Source organism: Copadichromis virginalis, linkage group LG17, assembly GCF_057382275.1.
Source record: "Copadichromis virginalis isolate Kocher_CV1m ecotype Utaka linkage group LG17, C_Virginalis_male_GT1.1, whole genome shotgun sequence".
Lineage (NCBI taxonomy): Eukaryota > Metazoa > Chordata > Actinopteri > Cichliformes > Cichlidae > Copadichromis > Copadichromis virginalis.
This window is the reverse complement of record NC_140634.1, coordinates 38,814,627-38,826,487: the sequence shown is the minus strand read 5'-3', so window position 1 is coordinate 38,826,487 and position 11,861 is coordinate 38,814,627. Positions and strand designations below refer to the sequence as shown.

At 44.8% G+C, this 11,861-nt stretch overlaps 1 protein-coding gene across 1 annotated transcript in view; it reads left to right on the top strand.

Moving 5' to 3' along the window:
* Positions 1 to 4,237: 4,237 nt before the first annotated feature.
* The window catches only part of pde4ba (phosphodiesterase 4B, cAMP-specific a), a 215,680-nt gene continuing 208,056 nt past the window's right edge, over positions 4,238 to 11,861 (top strand). Inside the window, exon 1 of the mRNA XM_085436058.1 lies at positions 4,238 to 4,646. Coding sequence (XP_085292184.1) covers positions 4,631 to 4,646 — 16 coding nt within the window. The 5' untranslated portion in view covers positions 4,238 to 4,630. The remainder of the gene's footprint in view (positions 4,647 to 11,861) is intronic.

Genomic DNA, 11,861 nt, shown 5'->3' with positions numbered 1-11,861 from the left:
CACACCGATAGACATTTTTACCACTTTGGGCAAAATGAATAAATCAGTTCTCTTTAAGGACATTTGACTCATTCATGAGCTTCTGAATTGTTCCGCTGAGGCTGAATGAAAATTTCTGACCTTAAGTCTATAACAGCTCTTCAGACTAATAAGTAATGAACAGTGTGAGATGGCGTGGGGCAGATGGAGCCTTTTTTTGAATAAAGCTGCAGAGAAATTGGGCCTTTTTGGCTTTCTGAACAAACAGCGCAGCAGTGATTTCACCTTTCCCTTTTGTCCTCGTATCAATATGTTTCTGAGGTCTGTAAAGCTGTGAAATACAGACACTGAACAGCGCTCCAGATGCATCATTAGACAAAACGGCTCTGCCACTGGCAGCGCAACACGAGACCTAAAACCGCAACATCTTATCGTGCGATTTCTCACAATGCTAAACCGACTGATCTGCATAACTCGGTCTCGATGCTAAGCACTCCCACATGCACGATCGTCTTCTCTCCCACATAAAATGTGGACGATACTTGACACAAGAGGTTGCAAAGGGTCAATAATGTGCTGCCAGAAAAAAGTACATTTTTGCATTTATAGCTGACTGTCATTTGCTATATATGGGCTGCTGCTTCTTTTCAAAACTAACAGTTTGAGCAGAAACCTGCACAGCTGCAAGACAAGATTAGACATGCTGTGTGATGGTATTGAAAGAAGGAAAGAAACAAACCTTTAAGGGAAAAATAAGTCATGAGCAACGATATATTAGTTTGAAATGCCATTTCACGGTCACTTGAGTCACTCTAAATTCAACTGAAGGCTGAATGTGAAGGGGAAACGGTAAAAAGCAATAATATGAGTTTCATATCGGGAAGCTTTGCATAGCTAAAATCTCTGTTCTATTGGATTGAAATGAAACGCAGCTCTTGTACTTGGATTAGAGTAGAAATTCTTTACACGACTAAAGCTTTCACTCTGCGACATAATTTAAGGCCGACTGTTGGAGTTTACTTATATTTTCACCCGCTGCAAATAAAATGTAAAAGAAATCTTTTCGACTTAAAGCAGCAGAAAGTTATCAAGTGATGTTCAGCTACAATAACGTTGGGCTTTTATCTCTCTTTGATAAATTGTAGCTGTGTTTTGACAGTATATAGATTATGAGATTTGCTGCTTGAAAGCCTGGAAGAGCTCAGGAAGAGTTTTTCTTTCTGAAATTATTTTGATTAATCTAGGTCAGCAAAAGCTCTCGTGGACTACTTGAATCATTCGTGACAAATAATATATATTCGTGGGTACAAATCAACCTATAAATGGTCTGTGTAGCACAGTTTGGTGGTGTTTGATAAACAAAGCCAGACGGAAACCACACGCGTAACGTGATATAGTGACATACTGCGTACGGTTTAGTCGCAGATTTATAACGGCGGACGCCAAAATCAGAGATTCACGACCTCACAGCAGAGTAAAAATAATAATGTCCCCACATTATTCTTCATGTTGTTGACTACAAACAAAGATTATTTATTGCAACATGGGAATCACTTCAAAAGTGATTGGAACTTTAAAAAAGAGGGAATTTGGGAATTCTGTGGGATCGTGTTGCTGAAAGGTTAATAATAGCTCGATGAATATGAATATTCATACAGTCGGCAGCTGTAAGCTGTCCATCAAAACAATCAGGAGGAGCGTGAAATCACTCAGCTAAATGTAAAGAACAGTTTGATGTTTAACTAATATTATTTTGACTCATCATTAAACAGTTCATCAGATGCACAAAAGAAAGAGACTTAGTGATTAAATAACTGTTTCATCTCTTTGTTATTAGAATAGAATAGAATAGAATGCCTTTATTGTCACTGTACAGATGTACAATAAGTACGTGAATTGCACAGTGGTGGTTTATAGAGGGAAGTCCTTGGATTGGAGGGATGAAGGAACTGTGTTGTCAGTGCATGTGTGAGTTCAGGCTGGTCGTGGCTTTTGGGAAGAAACTATTCTTGCGTGTCTGATGCACCTGCAGCGCTTCCCTGAGGAAAGCAGGTTGAACAGGTCAAAAACAGGCTCTGTCCTTGATGATGTGTGATGCTCTGCCGAGGCAGTGGGAGGAATAAATGTCCATCAGGGAGGGGAGAGGGCAGCCGACGATCTTCTGTGCTGCCTTGACTCAACTCTGAAGCCTCACTCTGTCAGCTTTAGTGCAGCTGCCGTACCATACTGTGGTGCAGCATGTCAGCAGGCTCTCAATGGGCGAGCAGTAGAAGGTCAGCAGCAGGTTGGAGTCCAGCTCGTACTTCCTGAGGACCCTCGGGAAGTGCAGCTGCTGCTGGGCCTTCTTGACGTCCGCTGTGATGTTGTCTGTCCAAAAGATGTCAGCGGAGATGAGGACACCAAGGAACCGGAAGGTTTGGACCCTCTCCACACACTCCCCGTTGATGTATAGGGGGGCTAAGTCAGCGCTGTGCCTCCTGAAGTCGACAATGACCTGTTTGGTTTTCTTAGTGTTCAGGGCCAAGTTGTTCTCTGAACACCAGGCTGCCATCTTCAGGACTTCCTCTCTGCAGTCTGCCTCGTCTGCCTTTGATATGAGTCAGACTACCGTGGTGTCATCACCAAACTTGATGATGAGTTGTTGTTGTTGTTGTGGGTTAAGAGACAATATAATTCATAATCTGATATTTTATCTACAACAGAGATGAGAAAATGGCAGCAACAAGTTAAAAAGCCAGGACTGGAAAACAAAAGGTCAATTTTTTGTTTGATGGCGCTAAAAAGAAAGAGTTGGATGATCATTTTAACCAATTAGATTAACTGGCAACAAATTGACTGCAAATTGTGAAATAATTTCACGCCATAAACCTGTGAAGAATTTAACTCTCTCATCCTGTACAGTACATGATATCATCAAAAGAGTCAGAGAATCTGGAGAAAATAAAAAATCAATACTGGATGCCTGTGATCTTTGGGCCCTCGGGCAGCACTGCATTAAAGAGAGGCACGATTCTGTCATGGAAATCAGCGCATGGGCTCTTCCAGAAACCACCGTCTGTGAACACCATATGTGAGCGTGATCCAGAAACGCTGGGCCAAAGCTCACCGGACATGGACTGAGACGAAGTGGAAAATGCTTCCGTGGTCAGATTAATCAACATTTGAAATTAACATGGACAACAAGTCCTCCAGACTAAAGACAAGAAGGACTGTCTGACTTTTGGGACATGTTGCTGCCATCAAAGTGAATGTGATTAAAATCTGGGTGTATTCTGTTTGCACTTACATTTTATACAGGGTTTCAACTTTATTAAAACTGGATTTGTACATGCTACAGCAGGGGTGTCCAACTCCAGCCCTCGAGGCCTGGAGTTGGACACCCCTGTCCCAGGGATCAGAGCACAAAAATGAAGGTCCAAAACAAATTTTTGGAGGGAGGCCTCCAAACATCCACATCTCTGCTTACATACCTGAAGCTGTGTCTTTCAGGGTTGTGATGTTAGTGTGCTAACAGCTTCACCAGATTGCCGAGGATGTCTGCAACGCGTTTAACCTGAACCCAACCAGGTAGGACACCTATCAGCTCAGCTATAACAAAGGTCTGTGTGCAGAAATGTAAAACCATTTACACATTTTAATTAAAGCTTTTAAAAGAGCAACTGTAGCCAGGTAAAAAAAAAAAAAAAAATCTAGTGGAGCACATGCACCAAAAACGACTTTTTTTCCTAACATGCGCTAAGACAATGTCTGGGTACCAGAGCCGTGGCCTTTCTATAACTCATAAGATAGTGATAGTTGGTGATGATTCACAAGGCTGGTCTGTGCATGTGTCACTGAGGACACCTACTGTAGGAGGAATGACTCCAAAAGGGTTTGTTTTATGTCTTTTGGTTTTCATTAACAAAACTCATGTCTATGAATTCTTTGAATTTGTAAGCAGACATTATTTATTATGTTGAATTCGATTTTCCTTTGTGTATATAGAAGTTACACGGTGACAACGTTTATTTTATTACATCCTTTAAAAATGTGTCCAAACGGTCTCCTTGTCTTTTTATCTGTGCTTTACTCTGCTGATCCCTGCGTGTTTGACGTCCCTGGTCCCACACCAGACTGCCATGCTCTCATCTCGCCTCTCTCTCTCTCTCTCTCTCTCTCTTCCTGCCTCTCAATTGGTCCGCGCTCCGTGTCTGCTGAGGCTGAGGAGGGAGGGATGATCGTTGAGGCGCACTGGCTTTCAGATGGATTTCAGATGCGAAAGCTCGCACATGCTCTCCAACCTCCCCTATCAACACATAAAGCAGCTCGGTCTGGGAACGGAGCTTCCGAATTATTAAACGACAGGATATGCAACTGAGACCAAAGGTAACCAGTTTGGTCAAGCGTTTCGGGTTTGTTACAGTTTTGTTTAAATCTCAGAAAAAGTGGGTAAACCAGAGACCTTTGATCATGTGAATAAAAGAAAGGGGGGGAAAGAGACAAACGAGCGAAGAGCCTGGATAAGAGCTGTAGAGCGAACATATCCCAGCAGAGGATGGCGAGAACACTTGCTGAGACGGAATAAAAAACCTTTTCCGATGTAGTGACAGCGGATCTCGTCCGAAAACAACGCGCAAAGAGGCGCCGGGATTCCCTTTGTCCCCACGTGTGGATGCGCTGTGAAGAAGGTAATCGGGACGCTTATGAATGTTATCATATCGCATTGGATTTACTGTGCTTTTTTTTTTTTCTTTAAACATCTGCGATGTCGTTTGTGTTGATGTAACTAGCAGCGCTGAACATGATTTTTACTGAATGAAAGTGATTTTAGATCGATGATGTGGATTTTGTTTGTCTCCTGTCACCTTTAATACATGGACAAGTTCAGCCTAACCCCAGGCGGTGATCTCAGGTGTTTCACCTGCTTTTTATCACAACATAGGAAGCTGCGTCCTCTCAACCCTTTGAGTCGTGTTATAAATATTACATAGAATTAAGGTGTTTACATAAGAGTTTAAGGGATTTTAGGCTTAAGTTTGTGCGTTTAACATAAAATCATTTCCTATGTGAGGTTTTACAATTAGTTTTCATCTTTTGATCTGTATTTACTTTTGGGTCCAAAAGCTACAAATGCATGAAAAGGAAGCTTCAAAACTGGCGGCATGTTCCTGTATGGGTCAGTTGTTCTGGGTGACCAACCGTCCAATTAACATGTGAGCCCGATGCCATTGACAGTGTCTCCATCCGCAGGACAACATGATGAATATGAAAAGGTTGAGAATCATATCCTAAGGCTGCCACAGTCACCAGATCTCAATTGAAACGGGCACATATGTCGTGACCCAGCCTCCCTCGACAATATGTTGCGTTTTTTTTGTCACCTATTGGTACCTGCTCACCAGCTTTAGTGTCAGTGATTTAAAATGACGTGTTGGTGTCACAGCTCTGTCTGCAGCATTGTTATAAAAATCATCCACAGCAGACTCAGCTGTCAAAAGTGCTTATTAGCCCTAAGAGTGCACACAGGTCAAGTTGAGAAGCCTGAGAAAAGTGCACGACTGTTTTATTGTTCTCTGAATGGTTTTTAAAGCTGTTCGGTTACAACCCCTGCACTCAGCCGGGACGGAGATGAATTTTCCATTCTTGCATGAGGATTACGTTACTATGTTCCCACATTTGGAGAGCTGTCAACGTACCTGCCTGTCACTGAGTTTGACACTTTGGTTTCCAGCACTGCACAGAGCTGTTGCTTTTCTTGCCAAACTTCAGGAACCCTTGTTATTTGCAAATCCTAAACAAATACGACCCTTCGTTCAGTTGTCCCTCAGAAGCTCTAACAAAGGAATACATAATCTTCTATGAACAAATAGCTTTTTAATCTGTGGGTCATCTACCAGTCACAAGGTTGCTGGTTTAACCTGCATGACAAAGTATCCTTGGGCTGAACTCCAAGTTGCCCCTCATGTATCTGTGTAAGTGTGTGCGAGTGTTAGTCAAGCTGCTTAGGCATAGACAAGAGTGTGTGTGTGTGTGTGTGTGTGTGTGTGTGTGTGTGTGTGTGTGTGACACTTAGGCTTGTAATAAAAAGTGCTTTGTGTGTTCAATAAGGGTACAAAAGTGTTGTATAAGTGCCAGTCCATTTACCATTTGTAATGCCAAACTTAAGCGGAAGAATGACAAGTGCACAGACATCTTGGTTCTTAGTGGCTTTTACAATATCACACAACAACCTCAGTCTCTGCCACTGTGAGACAACCTCACAGAGGATCTTTTTGTCAATGGAGTTAATTTCTGGATTTCATTATATCAGCATTAACTGTCCCTCCTCTGTGTTCTACGCTCAAGAATGAACGCCCCCTCGTGCTGGCACTGGCAAAACTTCCAGCTAATGGCCACGAGGACAAAAATCTTAAATCTGTTTTCATCCTGAATAACAGCAGCTTAGAGTTTAAGTGTGAACTCAGAATCTGTTATTATTGAATCAGTTACAGACATTTCACGTCTTCATGTTCTGTTTCTATTGTTTTTCTATATCAATTGTACATATTTCTCCTGTTTGCTATTTATTCCTGCTGTCTACTATTTATATTTAACTCCGGCACAGTTGGTGTGGAGCACTCAGTTTCGTTGCACATGTACAGTGACAGTAAAGGGCTATTCTATGTCAAGAAGCACTGCAGATGTGGATATTTGGGTTTTTTAAGGTCCGTGCTGTATGGAGATGTTGTACAATAGGAACTCTGGGGAGATCCTAACCTGACAGGTGTCTTTCTTTGGGAGCTAAAACTGTGAACAAGCACAAAAATCAATGTACTGATGGGCTTACTGGCTGTGTTGTTTTTGTATGTATACCGAGCTTCTTACTAACTGCACGCACACACCAATCTCTGCTCCGATTCCACTTTATTTCGTCTACTTCTCCATTTCCTCTGGAGCTTCTTGCTCGCGAGTGAATTACACACATTGCAGCAACACAGTGCCATCTAGTGGCTGATACAAACATAGGTCAACATGCTACATCTCCCTTCTTAAAAAAAAAACACAACTCAGGCTTGTAAAATTTCTAAGGCAACTGAAATTACAGGAATAACATCCTGAGCACATCCATTGATAACATAGCATTCGACTCAATACTGGCTATATCACAAACATAATAAACAGATGCATCTAGTGACATCATTGGAACAACAAACATATAAACAGCCTTTTTTTTTTTCTAGGGCAGCGATCCGCCTGCACCCTTTACAATATTACAGGTCCAAGACCTGTCTTGGTTTGGTAACACGCCCATAACGAGTCGTGTATCCAGATGTTGTAATGTCTTTATCAGGGGGCTCCACAGGCGGGGGCTGAGATACCACAGGGCTGTCATCGCGGATGCCTGTTGGTTGAATGAACTCCTCACCTCCTACGCTGTTCCTGCTTCTGCGGAGGTGTCGGCGGTTACGCCGGTAAACTTGTCCTGTATCTGTGGTTATGTTGTAGCTTCTGGACGTGTCGGCACAACTTGTGACCACAGCTGGTTTCCAGGAACCGTCTTTTTGCCGGAACCGGACCGGTGTGCCAGGATATAGTTGAGGCAGAGGTCGGGCGGCTCTGTTGAAATAAGTCTGCTGGCGCTGCTGGCAGACTTCTCTCCTTTCACGCACTGTTTGCTGGCAAACTACTTGGGGTTCCAGCTGTTTTGGTGTTGCAGGGAGGATGGAGCGAAGTCTCCGGCTCATGAGTAGTTGTGCAGGCGACTTTAAGTTGTCCACGGGGGCGTTCCGGTATTCTAATAGGCTCAAGTAGGGATCCTTATGTTCCGCTTTGGCCTTGTCCAGAAGTTTCTTTGCTGTCTGGACTGTTTTCTCGGCTAGACCATTGCTCTGTGGGTAATGGGGACTAGTAGTGGTGTGGGTGAAACTCCATGACTTTGCGAACTGTTGAAACTTACTGGAAGCATAGCACGGACCGTTATCACTAATCACCGACTCTGGAATACCATGCCTAGCCATGGCTGACTTTAGTTTGTGGATCACTGCTTCTGCAGTGCAGCTGTGCAGTCTTTCCAACTCGAAGAATCTACTGTAGTAATCTACCATGATGATGTAGTCTTCCGAGTTCCAAGTGAACAGATCGGTGGCTATGACCTGCCACGGTCGTTCTGGTATTGCATGTGACAACAGGGGTTCCTTGGGGTTAGCAGCTTGTCTCTCCTGGCATGTGCTGCAGGCTCCGACTGCTTCCTCAATCTGCTTTCCCATGCCTGGCCAAAACAGAAGGTCTCTGGCTCTGTTTTTGCTCTTTTCTATACCCATATGGCTGGAATGAATCCGCTCTATCATGTCCTTTCTGAGCCTTTTTGGGATGATCATTTTCTCTCCTTTAAACATGATCCCGTCTATCAGTGAGATCTCATCCCTGTGGTTCCAAAACTCCTGGATGTCAGGCGGACATTGAGACCGTTTATCAGGCCATCCACTCAATGTGGTCCGTCTCAGGCTGTTGAGCTGAGGATCTTGGGCTGTTTCGTTTCTTATCTCTGAGAGTCTCTGATCACTGACAGGCATGTTGCTGAGGACTGAGTGGATCTGCGCATCCATCCCGTCACATAGTGATTTGTCGTGAAACTCTATGGATTTCCGGGAGAGCGTGTCGGCTACCGGGATGTCTTTCCCTGGCTTGTGGATGATGCTGATGTCGTACTTTTGCAGCTGTATTATCATCCTCTGTAGCCGTGGTGGTGCTGATGCTAGTGTTTTTTTGAGTATGGACTCAAGTGGCTTGTGGTCCGACTCAATGGTCACATGTCGACCGTACATGTACTCGTGGAACCGCTTGCAACCAAAGAGAACAGCATACAGCTCTTTTTCTATTTGGGCATAGTTCTGCTCAGTGCTGTTAAGTGACTTGGATGCGTAGGCAACTGGCTTGCCGTCCTGCAGCATCACAGCACCGAGGCCACTTTTGGATGCATCGACCTGGAGTCGTAGCGCTTTCTTGGGGTCGAAGAAGGAGAGAACTGGGCCTGGTTCTTTAGTGATCAGCTCCTTCATTCGTTGAAAGGCTCTGTCATGGTTCTTGTCCCATACAAACTCACTGTCCTGCTTTAACAGCTGGCGGAGCGGAGCATTTATCTCTGACAGGTGTGGGGCAAATCTTGCTAGATAATTAACCATCCCCAGCACTGTTTCCAATTCCGCCCTGTTCTGTGGGGGCGCCATGTCTTGGACTGCTTTTACTTTTTGTGGATCTGGTTTCAGCCCTTCGTGTGACAATGTGTGACCGAAGTAACTGACCTCTTTGACGCAGATGGTGCACTTGTCAGGGTTCAGTTTTACACCTCTCTCTCTGCTGCGCTGCAGCATGGCCCTCAGGTTGTCGTCATGCTCCTGTTTGGTTTCTCCGAAGACCAGTACGTCGTCCACAATGGCTGCCACGCCCCTCAGGCCCTCGTAGGTCTCGTCCACGCGTCGCTGGAACTCATCCTGAGCTGAGATTATGCCGAATGGCAACCTGAGGAAGCGGTACCTGCCAAACACAGTATTAAATGTGGTTAACAGAGATGATTCGTGGCTTAGCTTAATGGCCCAGTAGCCTGATCTGGCGTCCAAAACACTGAAATACTTGGCCCCAGCAAGTTTTGTGGTGACATCCTCCAAGGTGGGTAGAGGGTAATGGGGTCTTTGTATAGCCTTGTTGAGGGGTCTGGGGTCCAGACATACTCTGAGTCTGCCTGTCTTGGGTTTTTCCACGACAACAAGTGCATTCACCCAGTCCGTAGGATCTGTGACCTTGCATATGATTTGGTTCCTTTCCATGTTGTCGAGCTCGTCTTTGAGTCGGGCTCGCAGAGCAATGGGAATCCGACGAGGTGGGCTGACTGTGGGTGCAACGTCTGGATTTACATGGAAACTGCATTCACCAGGAAATTCTCCTATCCCTTTGAATACGTCTGCATATTCGTCTAGTATTGCCTGTGAACTGTTGGTTGTCTTGCCTCTTTCCTCCGTCACTGCCATCACAATCCTTACCAGGTTAAGGTCACGGCAAGCTTTCATTGCTAATACAGGTGGGGCGCTTGTGTTAACAACATGGAATTCCAACGTGCAGGTCTTGTCTTTGTGTTTGCATTTTAACTGGCATTTTCCTTCCACGCTGAGTGAGTGTCCCCCATAATCTGTGAGCTTGTGTGTGACAGGCTTCAGTGTCACGTGTGGGAAGAGTGTCTGGAACATGTTAGCTGGAATTGTGTTTGCTTGCGCCCCAGTGTCAACTTTAAACCTCACTGTCTGTGGGGGGGAACCAAGCTGCATGTCTGCATATGCTTGCTCATCATTTCTTCCTTCATTTTCTATGGTGATGCTATCAATGTAGAAACAGTCTTGGTCCTCATCTGTGTCCATAGTTGACATTTCTATGTTCTCTCTCACAGTGTGTACTGATTTGAGGTGGGCTTTTGTCTGCGAAGGGAGTCTTGACCTGCATGCTCTCGCAAAATGGTTCATTTTCTTGCATTTTGCACATTGCTTCCCTTTTGCTGGGCAGATGTCTTTATTACTGTGTTGTCCGGCACAATAGCTGCACGTTTTAGTGTTGCATTAGCGTGTTCTTTTGGTCTCACGCTTCTTGTTTGATATTCTTGTCTGTGCGATTTCCTGCCGATGGCGTGCACAGTTTCTTGGCCCCTGGAGTGACCCATAGTTTTTAGCTGCTGCTTTGCTAGCTCGTGTGATCGTGCTATATCTATAGCTTTCTCTAGCGTGAGCTCTGCGCCTTGGCTGAGTAGCTTTTCTCGGACGTGTGGCGAGTTAGTGGCAAATACAATGCGATCCCTGACCATTTCATCTGTATTTGGGTACCCACAGTCTTTAGCAAGTAGTTTCAGTTCCGTAATAAACTGTTCAAATGTCTCATTTTCACCCTGCATCTTTTCATGGAACTTATATCGGGCGTAGATTGGGTTAGCTTTCGGTATGATGTAATCAGTGTACTTATCGTAGTACGTCTGAAGCTTTCGGGAGTCGTCTGCGGTGAGCGTCCACGTGTTGTAGACGTCCCGTCCTTTCTCACCGACCCATAGAAGAAGGTAGCTGCATTTATCTGCCTCCTCCTTCCCCCGAAGAGGACCAGCGAACATTAGCTCGGCGTGCTGCTTGAAACGCCGCCATGCCTCGGGCAGGTTGCTAGAGTCCCAATCCATACGCGGTGTGGGAACGCCGTAAGCCTCCATGTCTGCGCTGTCCGACGGCGAGGGATTGCGTAGAATCCGCTACTCTGACACCATGTGTTGTTTTTGTATGTATACCGAGCTTCTTACTAACTGCACGCACACACCAATCTCTGCTCCGATTCCACTTTATTTCGTCTACTTCTCCATTTCCTCTGGAGCTTCTTGCTCGCGAGTGAATTACACACATTGCAGCAACACAGTGCCATCTAGTGGCTGATACAAACATAGGTCAACATGCTACACTGGCAGGTGTGTTTCTTCTCTCATTGGCCTTTTATCTCGGATTCTTCCCCCTATAGATGCCCTGATACTCTGTTTCTCTTATCCTGTCTTCATGCCTCCACCTCCCTCACCTTTAATCCGTCTCTCTGTAGCTGCCATTTCCTTACTGGATGGGTGAACTATGTAGCAGCGTTTCATCCATTTGACTTGCTCCATCCAAAACTCTGGGCTCTATCGATCTGTTGGCTTACACACCATGTACAAATGTGGAAAAAACATTGATCTTTGAGCAGACTTTAGTGGAGAGTAGGGTTGCCAACCGTCCCTTAAAATACGGAATCGTCCCGTATTTCGAAACAAAAGTACACGTCCCGTATTGAGCTAATAAGGGACGCACTTTGTCCCGTAATACAGTGAGAATCAAAAGTAGTCTATAAATGTTAATGGAATTAACGCTTTGTTTGAA